At 43.5% G+C, this 19,293-nt stretch overlaps 1 protein-coding gene across 7 annotated transcripts in view; it reads left to right on the top strand.

Moving 5' to 3' along the window:
- Positions 1–19,293, top strand: part of PTGR2 (prostaglandin reductase 2) — a 249,852-nt gene that overhangs the window by 124,780 nt on the left and 105,779 nt on the right. For 6 of the 7 annotated variants that reach the window (XM_069208741.1, XM_069208737.1, XM_069208739.1 and 3 more), the window contains 2 exons: positions 5,674–5,844; positions 18,733–18,942. In XM_069208741.1, coding sequence (XP_069064842.1) covers positions 5,674–5,844; positions 18,733–18,942 — 381 coding nt within the window. The remainder of the gene's footprint in view (positions 1–5,673; positions 5,845–18,732; positions 18,943–19,293) is intronic. The other variant, XM_069208743.1, reaches the window with a different exon arrangement.

The raw sequence follows: 19,293 nt of genomic DNA, 5'->3' as shown, positions 1-19,293 counted from the left end.
CAGTGTAGGTGGCCCCAGTGCATGGAGTACAGACTGCGAAACACTACATAATCCCCCAAAGCGAGGTTGTGTCTGTGGAGAGGCCCGGCTCGATGGACTATGCTAGACCCGCAAATGCTGCGATTGCGGCGGGGAGGCAAACGGCAGCAGACATTCCCCTATCAAAACAAACCCACCCCCTAACATCCACCAAAGTACCCTATCGAGCACGAAAAGCTCTGATTGCTGCAAATTGCAAATAGACGGTGACAGACCTAATGCTAACCCATCCTGTAGAAATTGTGGAATCTGGGTAAGAGAAGCAGACAGAAGACTAAGTTGCAGCTTCCTACACCATTTACCAAAAGACACCCAGTACCTAGCATAGGAGGTCTCCTAGAGGCCTTGAATATAAGATGACACAGAGCAACCCAAAGCCATCAAACCTGACCGCTCAGTCTCTGGACCGTCAGGTGTAGATGAACCAGAGACTACTTCTGAAGAACCAGGAAACTCTGAGACAAAGGGAATGTTGGCAGCAACCACTCCCTGGCCCTCTTCATCCTCATCAGAAGATGAAACCAAGAAGAGCTGCCCCAAGCCAGAGCAACCAGGACTACTTGGGCTCCCTTTCTCCTCACTCTGAACAGAAGCCTCTGGATCAAAGGAAAAGGAGGGAAAGGAAACTGCAGACCCAGAGCCCAAAGACGGGACAGGGCAGCTATCCCCCAAGCAAACCACTCCCTCCTCTGGGAACAAGAGCGAGAAAAAAGAGTATTGTGGGCATCCACAAACGATCCACCACTGGAAGCTCCCACCTCTGACAAATCTGACTGAACAGTTGTGGACAGAGACAAAAATCATGAGATGAGGGAATCACCCTGTTCAACACATCCGGCTTGGAATTCATAATACCCTGAATATGAATTGCAGTCAGAGCCAGGAGATGAAACTGTCTCCAACAAATAATGTGATCCAATATGAGCGACTGGGACTGAGACTTGGTCCCTCCTGCCGGTTGATGTAGAATTTTGCTATTGTATTGTCTATCCTGACCAAAACAGCACTGCACTGAATCCAAGGAGAGAAAGCCAAACAAATTGCCTCAAGTTTCCGCCAGATCGCTGACCTGGCACTCTGAGAAGTTGTCTACAGGCATGATGACAGCATGATGAGGTCACCCAAGGCCCCCTCCCCTTCATGCTGGCATCTGTGACCACCACCAGGGGGGAAGAGACAAAGGAACCTCCCTTTAAAGAGTCAGTGGATCCAGCCACATTGCAAGTTTCTAGGTCTGAAGCAGGAAGCTCACAAAAAATGTGTAGATGAAAGAGGGCCCAAGATACCAAAACACAGTGGCTGGCAGATCCCGTTGAACCTTCAACCAGTCTGCCGGTCTCTGAGGAGGGGATCACTGAAGGGCCAAGATGTGCTACTGAATTATGTCAACTCTGCGGTCCGGAAGAGTTACCACTCCTTGGTCTGAGCGAAACCTGGCTGTGATAAATACACAATCCTGTGTCAGAACCAGTTGTGATTTCTGGGAGCTGATCAGAAACCCATGACACATCAATACCTCAGTCACCTGGCTGATGTGATCTGCCACCTGGATGGTCAGTTCCGCCTAGATCAAACAGTCGTCTAGACAGAGCTGGACACAAATCCTTCGCTGATGAAGGTCTGTTAGTGGAACCAGAACTTTTGTGAACACTTGTGGGGCAAACTTCAACATGAACGGGAGGACACAAAATTAAAATTGAGCTCCTTCTACTCAAACTGAAGAAACATTTGGTGTGCAAATTGAATAGGAACGTGCAAATAATCGTCCTGCAAATTGAAGGCCAAGAAGTCGTGCACAGAGACTAGAGGGATGAAGGTCTGTAAAGTTACCATCTGAAAGGACACCGTCTTCATCCCCAGGTTGAGACATTTCAAGTCGAGCACAGGACGAAAACCTCTGTACACCTTTTGCACTAAGAACAGAATGTAGTACACCCCTTGTCAGCGTAATAATGTTGAAATTCCAGCCCGCAAGGCCTGCTTTCGAAGATGGCTCCTGGGGACTGGAGTACAGATGTACACTGAGTCTGGAGGAGGAGAACTGAACTTAGTAAAGTAACTGTTCTGAACGATGTTCGGAAACCCTTAGCCCAGAGTTCAAGGAATCTGTTGAAAGAGGACTTATAAGACCAGGAGTGCTTCTTGTCTTTGAATGACTTCCTCATCATGTCATGCAGCCGATCGCCAAAGAGCTTCTGACCCTCGAATGGAAGCTTCATTAGGGTCGATTTCTCAGCAAACTCAGCCTTCCGATCCCAAAGCCAAACATGACGGCAGGCCATCACACAACCAAGCTAGAAGCTACAGAGCCTGCATTGATAATATCTGCTGAGATGACTGCCAGAAATTTGGATTGTTGCTCCATATGGAGTACGAGATCTGAAACATCCACACACTCCTGCATCAGTTCTGCCAATTAATCAAAATCCTTAACCAAGGACTGAAAGGTCGAGGCAGCATAGGAAGCAGCACCCAGAGGCAGGTTAGTTGCCCCAAATGCCGTTTCAGACCAGCATCAACCTTTTTATGAACAGGATTCAAAGACCTGCCGAGCAAAGGAGCCAAAATCGAGTCAAACAATGTTTTTGGGGCAACGGATAGGATTTTTGCGTAAAATGTAAAATCTGAAATTGATCTGGCTCCTTCCTGTCCCCAAATATTGCCTCCTTAATTTTGTGGTGAAATGGAAGAGACACTGGGGTCGCGTTGGCAAACTGAGGAAACAAGCCATCCACATTTTCCTCTACGCCGGGAGGATCCACACCAAAATTCTCATGTATGTGCAACATGATGGTGCCCAACTCGTCCCTGAAAATAAACTTGCCTCCAGGGGACCCAGGTCTGTCAGACAGAGAATCACTGTCCAAACCAGGAGAAATGTCCAAAGCCTTCATTTTCTTGTTGTGAGAAGATCTGGCAGTCAAAACCCTGGCCACCACCTCATCAGTCATGATCTGCATATGCCTGGCCGTTAGTCTATCCTCTACATCAGGACAGCGATTGGAAAGTTGAGCAGATACTTCCCCCTCCTCCTCCTTCGAAGTGGGACAAGGTGAACCATTCCTCTTCTCACTACGCTTGCCCTCCATAATGATACAGTGCAGAAGTAGCAAAAAAACATTGTTTAAATAGCATGTCACCTGCAAAACTGACCAGTAGGGAAGACACACACAGGTCCCTCCCCCCATAAGGTCACAGAGAAACATCAGAAGCATAGCTGCAGCCCCTTAATAAAGCTCCTCTTACCTGGTTCTGAGTATGAAAGTGGGCCAGGCCCAGCAATCACCAGCTGCAGACAGGTAGACCCATCCAAGAGAGGCACAAAACTCTCCAATAGGGGCTGGTGTCCACCACGCAAGCGAAGCCACTAGCAGCTGCTGGGAAATCCAAAAGCAATGCCAGTTATGCAGGCGCCACAGGAGGATCCACAGGAAATCTCTCAATGTCCAAGCAGCACATGCCATCAGTTCAAAGCCATTCCTCTGTGGCAGCCGTAAACACCAATATCCCGAAAAGTGCCATGTAGTGTGAATTCAAATTCCCCCAGAGCCCGCCATCAGAAAAGTCGTAGGTACGCATCCCACGTGCTGGAGCGGGTGCATTGCACACACCTGTCATTGGAGACGATGGAAGAAAAGTAATAAGGGGATTGTATTTTGTTAGGGAGAGTGTCAGTGGAGGCGTGGGGACCTCATACTGTTAAGGAAGACATGTGAGAGGGAGAAGGAAGTAATGGAGCGCTGCTGGATTAGATGCCTGCAGAAAACGAGAACACGCTTCCCATACTCACTGGATTTGCCCTTGGGTATTTTGCACTTACTGCCACATGCAGGGTACTGGCAGGGCGTATCGAACTAGAGTGCCACCTATATAGTCAGGTGGAGCTACTTCCAATTGAGGAACTTCTCCAGGAATTCGACCTCCAACAGCGGCACTTCTTGGTTGAGGGTGCAGTAACGGCGACAATCAAGAAACACTGGGTAGCGGGCATGATGGAGCCTCCGAACAACAGGTGTCTGTCAGTACATGATGACGAGCTGTGATACTTTTAAGGCAGTCACCTGCTTATACAGAGCAATCAGAACAGATTTGGTGACACCATTGAAAGGGGCCCGAGCAAAATGGGAAGGAGATCTGGGAGTCCCAATCCCAGAGGCAAACTAGATCATGGAACAGTCCTCCAAAGTATCTAGAAATTTCAATTTCAAATTGATTAACTTCTGTATTCTCAATAGGGCATACCTTACTTCATGCAAAGTGAACAAGTTCTTTAACACAGTGGGAGCCGCCTGTCCGAGGTGCAAAGAGGTAGAAGATGAAGTGTCCCATATGTTATGGTCATGGCTGGCCCTAACTGAATTCTGGGAGGAGGTCACGTGCACAGTTTCTGATACAACAGAGAAGAGGTTGCCTGTTCGCTAGGGTATTGCTTATTGAGCTAGTTTCCACACACTGCCAAAACCAAAGTCATAAGCAGGTACCAAGACATGGCCCTACTGTTAGCAAAGAGTGAAATTACAAGGAATCAGAAAGCAGTTAGAGGACCCTAGGTGGCAGTTTGACACAGAGAATTAGGACAGTGGGCCGAGAATGAGGTGGTGTTCCAGGAGGCAAGGAGAAGCCTGGATCACTGGAAGAGGCCAGACACTGGGAGGCATTAGTGGAAGATATGATGGATCCAGACCATCAATCGCCAGTGACCTCTCCCGTTAATTCCCCAGCACAGATACAGGCCCAGATGGATTGAGGGGTATGGCTTGTCCTATCCTGGGAGACCTCAAGGTGCTGGAGTCTGTTAGCACGATGAGTGTGGGTGCGCAGATGCAGGATCAAACTGAGGTGCTGAATGAGTCCTGCATTATGTGCCCTATATCGCGGCTCGAGTGGGGGGGAAAGGGGGGTATATGTGGGAGGAGAGTACTGGGATGGCCAGTTGATTAAATAATATGACTCCACTACTGTGCTGTATTGCGAAATGTTTTGTGCTGTGCCAGTGTTTATTAAACCCAATAAAAGTCTGTTTACAGAAAAAGATCATTTTAAAAGACAAAAAGACTTTGGGGATAACTTCTATGGTTTTAAAGATTGCTTTAAGCCAGAAGATCTAAGCCTTCTGGAAAATTTGCAACGAGGCTAAGGCTGCAATGACAGCTTGGCTTTTCACATATATCTAACTGAACTGTATTTTTTTTCTTTATTAGGTTTCACATTTTCAAACATAACATTACATTCAGACTTATTTGTAAACAGTAGGCATCAGATCTTCAAGCGTACATTACATTATGTGTTGTATAAACATGAATTTTACAGGCGATCCTTCCACAACAACCATATGTCCATCTAGTGGTTCCAACGTAGCAGACATCATAATTAATCTCATTTGTTTGGCAAAATGCTCTATTGGGGCGCACTGTAGTATTGAACCTTTTCCTGAGCCCAGTGCACTTCCACATACACCTAGATTTTGATTGAGTCCTCCAAAGAAGTAAATCCTGGACCCACTGTACATTGGGTGAGTACAGAAAAACAGTTTTCTAAAATATGCATCAAATTAAAAACAGTATTGGTGAAGTTGCCTGCAAGTTGATACTCTAATGCTCGTTTATTCTTACTCAAAAATATGCTTTTTGTCAGCTTGACAGTCAACTTGTAGATGGACATCTCTCTTACTTCCTTGGTGCAGTCGGCATGCCAGGCCTAACAGCGTTGCTTGGAGTAAAGGAGAAGGGACATGTGACGCAAGGAGCCAATCAGACAATGGTAGTCAGTGGAGCTGCTGGTGCATGTGGGTCATTAGCAGGTCAGGTAAGCATTTAACACTAAAGATGAAGCAAATACATTATATGTAGGTTTATATTCGCATATGAAGAGTTACACATATGATTTTGAGGTATGATTCTTCTTGTTAAAAGTGTCAAGTTCCCTTGCCCTTGATTAACAATAACCCTTTAACCTTATGAAGTTTAAACAAGGTTGGCCGAAAACTAGCTAGTTAGAGTATTTTTGGGGAGTTCTTTTAAATAACTAATCTATTTGGTGGCAAGGACCAAGCTTACATGGTTCTCCTTCAAGTAATTAAGTAGTTAAAGACTCGTTGATGGGCAGATTAACACAAGTTGACCTGCAGAAGTAAAGTTTGGGTGAAACTAAAACTCAGTTTATTAAACAGGAGAAACTTGAGGAAAGGGTGTTGGTTCCAAACTGGAGACAGAGATCAGGTTCAAGAAAAAACATACAAAGAAATTCTTATTTTCTTTGCTGTTAGAAGAGGACATTCCATTTAGGAAATTGCTTGGCTGTCAGTAGAAAGTTAAACGTCTGTGCATATTTGCACAAGAAATCCACCTAACACATCCACAAAAAGTCATTTTAATGAGTATCAGTGTTGTTTTATTACATGCACAGTTAATATGCAGGATTGAATTGGAATTGATGTGAGGAATTTGATAGTCCAGCAAAAGGTAGGTATTAAGGAGACAAGAGGGTGGTGCCTTGGGTAACCTAAAGCTGTATCAGAGAGGTAAATTAGGATTTCAGGCTCAAAGAATAATAACATACTTGTGCCCTGATTTCACTAGGATGGGCCTCAGCTTGTTTTTTATGTGGCTCCGAAAGGCAGGTAAAACTTCACACAGAAATGAAATAAAATAACTTTTCAAAACAGCCACAGGTCTTATGAGTGAAAATTCTCTTTAAAGAGATGAATTACTACAAAACATAGTGTGACCACTCTGCTCTGTTTTTCAGAAACTAATCTGTTTTAGGAGAACAGATGCAGACATAATACTTTACTTAGCTTCACAACATTCCTAAGCTAAAGCTGGTATATGGTTCTCCCTGCTTCTGTTCAGAATGCTACTTTCTGATGAATGAAAGCTGGTATACTGCCCAACAAGGGTATCCTGACACTGTGGAAATCTTAACTGTGGAAAATAGGGCTATTCTGCATTGCCAGAATACCCAAGTTTTCCAATACTTGCAAAAAGATATATGATTAGGATCCGAGTTAATGCAGACAGGATGATTGTCCCACTGTTTGGCAGCTAGAAAGGAGAATGAACGGGACATAGAAGTTTCAAGATCAATGGGATCCTTATGTGGTATGCAACCAGCAACCGCCATGACCTGGGAGGGACATAGCGTGAAAGGTAAGTCTATAAAAGTGAAGGACCTGTCACTAGAAGTGCTTTCTTACTGATGCATAGAGTCTCAAAGATAATACGCTTTGTCACAGACAGACAGTGTAGTGTGTTAAGACGGTATGACACAGAGGTGCAGGTGGAGGTGGCCAACAATGTTCAAGTATTCGTACTTTCAGTAGGTTGAAGCCTTTGGATGGAATACTTTGGTCAGCCAAGATACAAGGAATTGCAGTTATGAATTCTAGTCAGAATGATAAACTGAACTACCGTTTTACAGCAGTGAAGAAGGAGTAGAGGAATAACCTTTCTTGGCCTGTGAATATAAAAGAAGTAGGCAAAAGCGATCTTGTTAATCTAGCTCAATCTGGAGTGCAGGATAATGAAAAGGGATGCACTTGGCAAAGCAGAAAATGATTTGTGGCTGGAAACTGAAGGAAACAAATGTCAGTGCATGGAATAGCCTTAGAGATGATTTGGCCTAGAAGTATACACTTCATTCAGAAATATAGTGCCAACAGAGTCTAAGACCGTATGCATAAGGCATTGGTGTAACAAACATTGCGGAAGGCCTTGGGAACAATCCGCCTTCATGTTGACCTTTTGAAGCTGCTCCAGTATTGTGCTCCGTACAGACACAATTTTGAAACTAAGGAAGTCTTGAAGACATACTGTGGAGGTTCCAGTTTTTAAGGAAGACACCGATTCAGAAATAGCTTGGGACTACCCCATAACTTTCTTTGACGCCCACTTCAAGATACATGCCTGGCACTTATTGTATCATTTTAGATCGAACAGAGGGCTTGATGGTGTATTCACAGGCTGTTTTCAGAGAGGAATTTGGGCTCAAAAAGAGTGGGCTTCTTCACTTAGTAGCAGATTCACTGCCTGGAAAAAGGGGAGCTTGGCTGGTGGCAGTTATACACTAACAACACCCCTTGATTTGATAGTACAGCTCTGTTATGGCAGAGGCTTTGCCTAACTAGGATTGATTAAAGCCATCTTTATTTATTTACATCCAACCCTCATATTGGGGCCTAAGGATCCAACATCCTTAGAGACCGCTTGGAAAAAAACACCAGGTGACAGATAGCCTCCCACTACTATATTGTAAAGCAAGTTCATGTCCTCATCCCTTCACGTTTTACATGAAATAAATGGCTTAAACAATGAGCTCCAATGCACAGCACTTACATTTCAGCAGTGGGTGGAGTATCATTTCCCCTTCTCCTCGCTCTTTGTAGGCAACAAAGCTATTATGATCAAGTGTCAGGTTCTGGGTTGGAATGAAGCTTGTGTCTTGACTTCAGTGCTACCTCATGCAAGCACAATTCCTCCCTGTTGCCACGATGCCATCTATACAGATTAACAATTCATGGTACACAAATGTCCTCAGAAGTCACAAGGGAGAGAAAAACCCTGAAGTTGAAGAATTCCAGAGTCAGATAGAAGAAGACCTTCAGAGAAATAGATCATGGAATGATGGAAATCAAGATGCTAAACTACCTGGAAGAGAGTCAAGAAGAATCCAAAATCAGGAGATCTGCAAAAGATCCTTGAATTCAAGGAAAATTCAGAGGAAAAACAATTGACCAAAAATCATGAATTGGGAAGTAGTCGTAAGAATCTACTGCACCCACCATCCTGGATTGGGTATAATAATGCAGCCCAATTCTGCCTATTCCATGAGAACTATGGAAAATTTCAGAAAACAAGAAGTGACCTTACAGGAAGTATAGGAGCCAATATTTGTTTGGGAAGTAGTGTAAGAATTCATTGTGCCCATAATCTACAATTGAGTACGATGATGTAGCTCCTTAGAGCCTCTGGGACATAGAAGGCAACATAGAGGAACCTAGAAGGTAAGTAAATGGCTTCATGAAATCAAGAAGATTTCCCAAACACCTTTTCCTCCTAAGATGTTCCTTGCAGAGGCTTAGGTTTGCAGGGTCAAAATTGGATTGATTTCCAAACTCAAAATGGTGTTACTGTGTTCTCTGCATCCTCTAGGGACTATCTCAAGAGGCCCATTGCACAATAGTGTGTGGAAGGCTTTCTCTCCACTACCACCTCAGGACACAGGTAACGAAAGACACATTAGTCCTCTCAGTGGTATAAAAGGGCTATGCTCAATATCCCGTACCTTCCGCCACTCCTCCTGCCACAGTCAACATCCCAGGAGCTTTTGGAGGATTTACAGACTCCTATCCTTAAGAGCATTTGTGCTTATCCCACCTCCAGAAAGTTGGCAGGCACATCCAGTACTTTTTGAATGAAAAATGTAAGGGAGCTTTGGCTCCATTCTAGATTTTTACGATTTGACCCAATTTTTCTGGCTGCAAAAGTTTAAGATGTTAATATTGGATCGCAGTCTGTCAGCTGCACACAGTGATGACTGGATGTTCTCTTTAACTTCAGGATGTCCATTTTCATGTGCCCATCCTCAAAAATCACAAAAATACCTCTGGTTCAAAGTGGGAAGCCAGCATTATTGTAGCGTTTTATAAAAGCCAAAGCAGCAGACCATCGACCAATTTGGGTTGGGGTATTCATAGTTATGGACTACAGTTTCGAAAAAGGTTTTTAGTTTCTATACATACATACAGCTCAGTCTGTAGAACGACCATACAAACTAGAGTTCATAGAAATGTTGCTCTGCAAAGAAACTTCTGAAATGTATTTTCACTACGGTAAGGATGTCAACAACCTGTTCTCGACATTAAGATTGTGAACTCGAGGAACGGCCGCGTAGGAGCTCCCGTCATGCTCCGCGGCTAACCATAGGCTCAGGGAAGGACGCGCTTCAGGAATCGGACGCGCTTATGGTGGCGCCGCGTTTCTGAACGCAGAAAAATAATTTGGAGTTCACCAGGAGACTACGCCCCCCTTGTTTTTCGTCATCTGGAGTGGACTTGGAGCACTGTCCCTCTGCTATTTCGACCTATGTGATTTCTGCTGCGGGTGGAATCCGCTTCTTGCCCTAAAGAGGCTTGGCAAGTGCGTGTTTGGAATCCTGCCCTGAGGAGAGGATGACTTGTCTCTCTAAAGGAAAGGGAGGTGAGGTGGGGGCTACGGTGGGGGCTATGGACTACAATATTCTCTGTCAGTGGGGGAAGGTTTTTTTTTTTTCTTCTTTTCAAACCTTGCATCTGAATAAGTTATACTGCTGCGGACACTGTCTGGTGAGCTCCTGGTGCAGTGCATTTTGAGCACATTGTGAGTCCTGGAAAGTTGTTAAAAAGACACTGTCCCCCGCAAAACATTTCAGTGCAAATTTGGTACGAGGCCAGTTTCTTTTCCAGAGTCAGCTGCATGGGGGGGAGAGGGAGGGGGCTCATGTCACTTGTTAGGGCAAGGAGCAGCGCTATATAATGCCCCGATCTCCACACTATCTCAAGGGAAAGGGACGCCCTGCCTCTAGGGCTCCTAAAACTGCATGCACTGTTAAAACAAAGCACCTACCCCATCCGACAATCACCTGAATATGGATCTATCTTTAAATACCTCCCCTCCGCCAACCACTGACTTAGCTCTTAGGAATACTTCTCCTCACAGCTTACCGCCCTCTATGACTTGCTCGGTGGGCCACAATTCTGGCTCTGACTCTCTGCTTGAAGAGGCTAGAAACCCGGACCTGGATTTAAATTTGCAGTTAATTAATAAAGTTAGCCCACCTCTGAACCAATCAGCCTCGAGCTGTAACTCTGAAGTTAATCACAGCCAGGCTCTGGATATGGGCGCAGGCCCCAATCTACTGTATCCTCTGTTTGGTGGACTGGTGAAGGGCCAAAAGGGTGTTGTTCCCCCACTGACTAGTGACTCTGCATCTATCCCGCAAGTCCCTTGAGTCAATTTCTGCATCAGGGATAAGTACTACAGCCAGGCCCCCCCCGAACTCCTCTGTAAATGGTCCCTCTGAATTGGCCCAAATTCAGCTGAACTTACAAGTGGGATTTTTTTCTCATGCACCTAGAGACAAGGCAAGCTCCGATATCCCTTCAGAAATTTGCTCCTTCAGATCTTAACTGAGATAAAAGCTTTGAAATTTTCACAAAATGAGGCAAACCAGAACAGAATTCCAATTGAATTTAATTTCTAGTAATATACAGCAACTTAACTAATGTATCAAGGAGATCGAACAGCGAGTATCTGATCTGGAGGATGCCCACGTCTCCGTGGAACCGTCTGTTAGACCTCTGTTAGACTTACAGATTCGGCTAGATGATGCGGAGAATCGCTCACACAGATCTAATTTGAGATTTACAGGAATTCCTGAAGGGCGGGAAAATGGGCAGACTGTCACAAATTTGATCACGGATCTTATCCTGCATCATGTTCTTTCAGAACCAGCGGATAAACATTTGGATCTTACCATCATGCGGGCCCATCGGGTCACCGCAGTACAGCCACCCCATGCAAAGTATCCTCAAACTATTCTCGTAAATTTTGCTGACTTTCGTGTCAAGGAACGCATCCTTCTACAAGTGATTAAGAGTAAAATACATCAGGTTACTGGCGATTTTGCCTTCAAAAGTTTCTCAGATATGTCGGTGGCGGCTGCTCATCAGAGGAGAGAATTGAAAGGGATGATTCCGGCATTCCAAAAAGCCGGTGCTCTGGGCAGGACTTGTACAGCAATCTAAACGTAAAGTGTTTTTTCAGGGACATTCTAATCTAATTCATACAGTTGATGCTGCTAAGACTTTGTTGCATTCAATTCAAAAGCAGTCTGGGCATGGAGGAGGGTGGGGGGGAATATGAATAGGAGAGGAGGACAGATTATGCACTGGGAGGGGGAATGTTGCTTGAGAAAGGTGGACTTCACAGAGTGTAAATCTAATGCGTCACTATGGCACTTATATTCCAGTCCTTTTCGGAGCCTATGGTATAGGGCGCCATGTCAAGGCACCCGATTAGGGAAGGATGGGGTCAGGGGGTAGGGGGTGGCCCCGGATTGCTCATTCAGGAAGGCCCCAGGTCTCGGCCACCTAAGGGCCGGGGTGGGGTGGTTGGGACGGGTGTTGGGAGGGCTGGCAAGGGGTACAGGATCTTGGTTTTCCACACTAAATCGTAGCTACGCGCAATTAGGAATGATTAAGGTTATAAAGTGGGTGATATTATTTGGACCAGGCCAAGACTCGAATTCCCTGGTGGGTTCAGATCACTTACTTCTTCTGCAATTTTTTATGAGAATTCAATGGCAAGGTTGAATTTCTCATTAAGAATAGTTTCCTGGAATGTCAACGGGTTAAATAATTGAAGGAAAAGGTCTGTAATTGGAGAGAGGGTAACTGCCCTAAATCCCTCGGTTATTCTATTACAGGAAACTCATATCCCAGCTAAAATAGTTGCAGGCTTCCACATGTTCAAAAAGTTTGCTGATTTTAAGGTAGTTGCCACAGCCCCAGCAGCCCATAGAGGCATGGCGGGCTTTTTAGCTAGAGGCCTCAATGCTCGGGCACTTGACTTTCTCTGCGATCCCGAAGGACGATGGTGCTGGGTGCACTGTTTAATTGCTAAAGAAAGATTTATCTTCATTAGTTTTCATGCACCCTTGCTAGATGACCCAGCCTCTTATGTAGGACTGTTTCAATCCCTTTTGCAACTATCAGGTAAAATTATTATTGGTGGGGATTTTAATTTTCTTCAGGATCCAATCTTGGACACCACTGTTAGGGGTAAGAAACAACATAAGCCTAGAGTTGCCAAAATCTTTAAAGACTATGCCAAAGTGTTGATGCTCTGTGATCCTTGGAGAATGAGTACCCCAAACGAGAGAGAGTATACCTGCATCTCAACCCGGTTTAAAAGCGCCTCCCGCATTGATTTTTTTCTGATGTCTAAAACATTGCGTTTTAAGACTCAGTCAGTGCAGCACTCTGGCTTATCTGACCATGCCTCCCTGATGCTGGAAGTGTCTCTTTTTTCAGAAGTCTCCAAGCCTCAGCCTAGAAGGTGGGTCTTTAACCAACAACTCCTTCAAGATGAGGGATGGGTACAGCTCTCTAAGGAAAAAATAAGTGATTTTTTCAAACGTAATCAGGGATCATAAACTCCGGCTAAAGTCTGGGATTCGTTTACGGCCTATTTCAGGGGCTTGGTAATCGCCAAGGAAGCAGCAGACAAATCTTCCCAGAGACAACAAGCCAGGGCTCTGGAAGAGGCAGTGCAAAGGTGTTTAACTACTTACCTACATGCCCCCATAGAAAACAATAGACAGTCTTTTGAATTAGCTAAAAAGGCACTGGCCAACACATTTTTTAAGAAGGTTGATATAGGATATCAGACTTATAGATAAAAGGTATATGAAGAGAGTAATTTCACAGGCAAATTCTTGGCATGGCAAGCTCGGTATTGAATTGCTGGCAATATGATACATGCATTGAGATGCCCTGTCACTGGGTTTAGGCATACTGACCCCAGAGTTGTGGAGGAAATTATGCTAGAACATTATAGGTGAATTTACAGCCATGCTTCGGATATTGACCCTAGGACCATTAAGGAATTCCTGGGGAAACTGGATATTCCTAGTCTTACAGAAGAAGACAGCGATGCTCTAATACAGCCATTTAAGAAGTTGTCAAGAACCTCCCCATGGGGAAGGCTTGTGGACCTGATGGCTTTCCGGCTGAATTTCATAAAGGTTTCATGAAAGTATTAATTGACGATTTTTTGCCTTTAATTAATGGCCTGCTTAAGGGCGAACAGATTCCCAATTCTTGGCACTCAGGGAATGTGGTTAGCTTTCCCAAAAAGAATAAGGACAGGGAAGATCCTAATGCATATCGTCCAATCTCTTTGCTAAATACAGATTATAAAATTATTACAAAACTTCTGGCTAATAGGCTCAATGGGGTTGTCAGTGATCTGGTGCACCCCGATCAGAACGGGTTTATTGCTGGTCGGCAACTTGCTTTTAATAAAATTTCTGCCATCATCCTCTTATTAGATGTGGAAAAAGCATTTGATTTTGTTGTGTGGGATACACTTTGCAATATTGTCTAGCTATAAGATGCCCTTTCAGGTCTCTGTATTAATTCAAAGGTTGTATTCAAACTCTGAAGCCAATATTATTATCAATCCCGCTTGTGTTGGTCAATTCAAGTACAACGTGGGACTCGGTAAGGTTGCCCTCTATCCCCTATACTCTTTGCTCTCTTCATTGAGCCTTTAGCCATTAAAATCAGACAAAATAATCTGATTCATTCCCCCTTGAAGTCAATGGGGAAGACCAAACTGTATGCTGATGATATCATTATGTTTTTAGATGAAGAGCGAACCTCCCAGGAAGCGGCTTTTAATGTGTTTGCCGAATTTTAGCAAATTGGTGGCTACAAGATTAACATGAGTAAGACCGATATCATTCTGTGTGGCACTTCTTCTATTAAACTGCTTCCCGAATTAAGGCATTGTGTGAATGCTAGGCCAAAGAGATACCTTGGGATTAACTTTTCAGCTGACATAGGAGACCTATATGACCTTAATTACGCCCGTTAATCTCGAAAACTCGGGCTCTGCTTGCTTGATGGGGGTCTCTCCCCCTTTCTATATTAGGTCGAATTGCATTGATCAAAATGTCAGTATTACCATTATTTAACTTTCCGTTCTCGGCCATCCCTTCTGGATTAACATCAATTTTTTTTTTTAAACTGGAGTCTATGTTTCGCCCATTTATTTGGCAAAATCAGAAGGCACGGGCTGCATTAAGCACATTATACGTGGATAGAGAAAAGAGGGGTTTAGCATTACCCAATTTTAAAGATTATTACTTTGCCTTTTTTTGCGAATTATTTCACTAATTTTAAAGCAGATCAATCTGTAGGCTGTTTATTCACTAATGACTTTTGTGATTTAATATGCAGGGAGCACGATATTCCGAATCCAGCACTTTTGGTGAAATCTCCCAAAAAAGTTTGCTATAAGATTCTTAAATGGCTCTCTAAAAGAAAATCAGATTTTTTTCGAAGATATTCAATCCCATATTTGCATTTTTACACTCCTCTCACACAGTTTAAACTACACTCTGGTGCTCAGCTCAATTCAGACTTATTAAGGAGATGGGATCATGCAGGATTTAGTAAAATTGGGATTTACTCACCAATGACAACTGGGAAACTCCCTTAAACATCCAGATGGTTGTCCAAAATGATTTTCTTTTGGTGGGATCCTATAATACTATGCTTCACAGTTTAAAGGGATTTGGATATCGATTTAATCATTAATACTCAGGCGTTAGTTGCCGAATTGGTTGACCCTCCTGGGATAAGGCGTGCGGGTGCATGGAGAAGGCTTCTTCTAGAGCAGGATAAGGTTGATCTCAGGGCAAAGGCAGCACGAAAATGGGCCCGCCAGGAGGGCCTTGACCTGTCAAGAGAGTGCTGGGAGAGGATTAATCATTTAAATTTTACAGTACTTAGAGGTGCGAATTGGCATTGGATGATATTTTTTAGTAAATGGCTATTATATCGAACCCCGCAAGCCTTATCCCGTGTGGTGCCCAGCTGTCCTGATCTCTGCTTTCCCTATAAGGCAGTAGGGGAGGCGGGTTGGATACATGTGACTAGGACATGTCGATTTATACAGGAATACTGGGATGGAATATTCAAAATGCTAACAACTATGGCTCAGGTTATTATAACTCCCAGTATTCGGTTGATGTGCTTGGGTTTCGACCCCCGATGCAAGGCTCCCATCTAAGTGGGAGAAACTCATTTTTATCACCACTGTGGTTGCCAGATCCCTCCTGTTAAGAAACTGGTGATCTGAGTTATCTCCCACCCCTCAAGAATGACTGAGCAAAATGATGCAAGTCAGAAATCAGGAAATGAGAAATGCTAGGCGAATAGGAAGTGGTAAAAAGATTTCCCTGATCTGGGGCGAATTCTTTTTAGACAATCATGGGTAAATTTGTTCTATGTTAAATGACCTAATGAATTTGCCTAGCTACCTAGTCTGATTCTATCTGTCTAGAGCTTTCTTTCTGGAAGCCATTGGGGAAGTTATTCCAGACAAGGTATGGAATTGCAATGTTTTTTTTTTGTTATCTTGGTAGATCCTGATAAAAATTCAATAAAAAGAAATACAAAAAAAAAATATATATTCTTCCTATGTGAATAAATGGGTCATTATCAGGACTGCAATGTCAAGTTTCATAAAGTGATGAATACCGATTTATCGATACACCAGATGAGCAAGGTTTGCTTTTAGCCCAAATTCCCTGGGGTGAGAACTGACAATGAACATCTGAACTCCTAAGCGTTCCTCAGATGATCAGGGAGAGCCTTAAGTGCCTAGTGATCCTGTTGGCTCCAGTTGGGTTTGGTACTCAGATTAACTCCACCTCCTCGAGAGGAGAGATGTCCTATCTGAGTTCCATCACACATCTGTAAAAAATTGATTTTCAGTGGCAGCCAGAATATCCTGAACCATCAGCACCGATTGAATCAATTGCATTAATAGATCGAAAACCCTAAAAAATTATTCATTTTTAAAAGGACTATCCACATCTGGATTATGGTATCCATGGTGAGATGGAATAATTTGGCAAAGCTAGGATGGGGATGGTATATTACGAGTAGGCTAATTCCAAAATTTCCACAGTGTGTTACTGACTTTCCCATTGGAAGGGCTATTTTTTAAATTACAACAGTCTACAGTGCTTGAGTCCCTCTGTTTTCCCCAATGGCAACATAGGTCACGTTTAATTAGGGTGGTCTGTTTAAACCATAAATCCTGTTTAATCACCCCCTAAATCACGTTAAGAATGACATTCTGCCTCACAAGCTAATATTATACCTCAACATCTAGTAGGGCTGTTATGCTTCTCAGAATAACAACCTCTCTCATCGCCAGGGGTAGTCACTCTGTTCTAAATCTATAGAAAATCTCTATACTCAGAAACATCCCAACATTCTTGTAACTTTTCACCCACCTGACCAGCAAACATAAAATACAAAAAAGTACTGGCAAAGCCAAGATGTCTCACCTTTGGAACCTATAGACTTTGATGTGTAGCATGGCCAAATAAAAGTCTGCAGCAGGCCACCATCCCTGTGAGGGCCGCCGTTCGCAAGGGGGTTGCAAATTGCGACCCAACTCATGATTATTCATGAGGTGGGCATTTGCGACCCCCTGGCGAATCGCAGATGGTGTCAGGGACACCATCCTACATTTGGATTTGCGAGTCGCTCTGACTCGCAATTTGCGAGTCGCTCTGACTCGCAATTTGCGGGTCGCAAATCCGAAATTTCAAACATGTGGCCCATAGTGTCTTCCTTTGGTTGTATGGGCACCAGAAGAAAATGTGGGAACTTTGAACAAACATTTGCTACAGAGCCTCAGCACGTACCTGCCTCAAAAAGTATCCCACTGGCAGTTCCACAGCATGGATTGAATTTCAGCTTTGTCCCGAGGGGAGATCTCTACACCTCCAAAAATACAACAAAGTCCCTTCCTGTGTTGGGAATTTTTTCAGCCAAAAACTAAAAAGCTCTGGAGTGTTAGGCGGACCAGTCTGCTTCCAGTTCTGACCTGCGGGTCCATGGTTACAGCTACAGTTTTAGCTTCAACCCGCATGTATAGAATTTTCAAGTAAAAAAAGTCACTAACTCTCTTTTTTAATTAGGGCTTGGACTTCCACATTTTTAGTGAGACTGCTCCACTTGTATGTTCCTAGGGCTCTGTCGCAGTCAGCCTCAAATTCCTGTCTACCATAACCATTAACTACTACTGGCACTTTGCACGTTTTGGTTCTATTTTCATTTAAATCTTTAAAAAACACATTTTTGGTTTCCTTTCTTGGAGTTCTGTCATTGTTGTATCACATTGCTTATTACATTTTTCTGTAGTTTTTATAAATTGGAGTGGGATTTCAACTGTGCTCTGTCTTTGACCTTTTACCTGGTTTGGTACTTCTAAATGCTACACACATTTTATCTGTGTTAATCCTGTTTGTTCTGTGCCACAGCTACCTGGAGTTGAGCTCAGGTGTAAACAACTAAAATCTTTGGCTGGACCTAAAAAGATGTCTTTACTACTTGTTGTGGACACCAATTCCCCTCAACTAATAAACCACTTTCTCACTATATGCATTGTTCAGGACATTGTCTCCGTGTTGCATTGGGCATAAGTTAAATACTTTCCTGCATTAGACCTGTTTGAATAGGCCTATTGCTTTAATCAACATAATTATGACTTCAATTATATCTAGGGAGCTACTATCGCTCATATTATTCTACATTTATTTTAACATGTTTTCCCCTTGTTTGGCAAGATTTACACCTAGACCATTGCTTCTATTTTTATCAGGCAGAATGTCTGAAAAACTTGGGACCCCTGGTGTTCCATGAATCTTGTAATGACCACAGGGCAGTAACTCCTGTTTAGGGGCATTTGTAAAGTCCTCCATTCTGCTATCAAGTACCCACAGATGTTTAATTATATAGACATGTTTAGAGTTCAGATTGACTGGGCAAGTGGTGATGATGTCGGTGGGGTTGACAATATGCAGCGTTTTGACAAATCTTTGGTTTATGTGGTCTCATGTTTCTCACAGATTGGCCACCTGGAGGGCTGTAGCAGAGTGGTTGGCATCTGTGGCACAGATGAGAAGTGCTCCATTTTAGTTAAAGAACTAGGTTTTGACTCTGCAGTGAATTATAAGAAGGAGACGGTGGAGGAGGATCTGCGTAGCTGTTGCCCCGATGGCGTGGATGTCTACTTTGACAACGTTGGAGGACAGATCAGCGACATTGTGATAAGTCAGGTTATTCAAGCTTTTCCTGCTTTCTTGGTGAACAGTTTGTCACACTCAACTGGAATTCTACTGTGCTGGAGCTTTAAATGCCTTGATTTTTTTATCTGGTATAAAACTAAATAGCACACGCACAGACTGGTATGTTTTATAACTCAGTGGACAATTTTAGTAAGCATAGCAATCTGTATTAACTCTCGTTTTCAATGGGACTTGTATTGAGCTAGCCACATATGAAATTTAAAGTACAAGATTTTAAATATCCCATTTGCTGCTTCCCTGACCTTTAACAAGATGTTGCCATTTTGAGAGAATAACGCACTGTATGAGCTATTTGTTTCTTGCAGCCTTTTAAACAACCTA

Source organism: Pleurodeles waltl, chromosome 9, assembly GCF_031143425.1.
Source record: "Pleurodeles waltl isolate 20211129_DDA chromosome 9, aPleWal1.hap1.20221129, whole genome shotgun sequence".
NCBI classification, from domain to species: domain Eukaryota; kingdom Metazoa; phylum Chordata; class Amphibia; order Caudata; family Salamandridae; genus Pleurodeles; species Pleurodeles waltl.
Note: the sequence above shows the minus strand (reverse complement) of the source record. Positions and strands in the feature narration are given on the sequence as shown.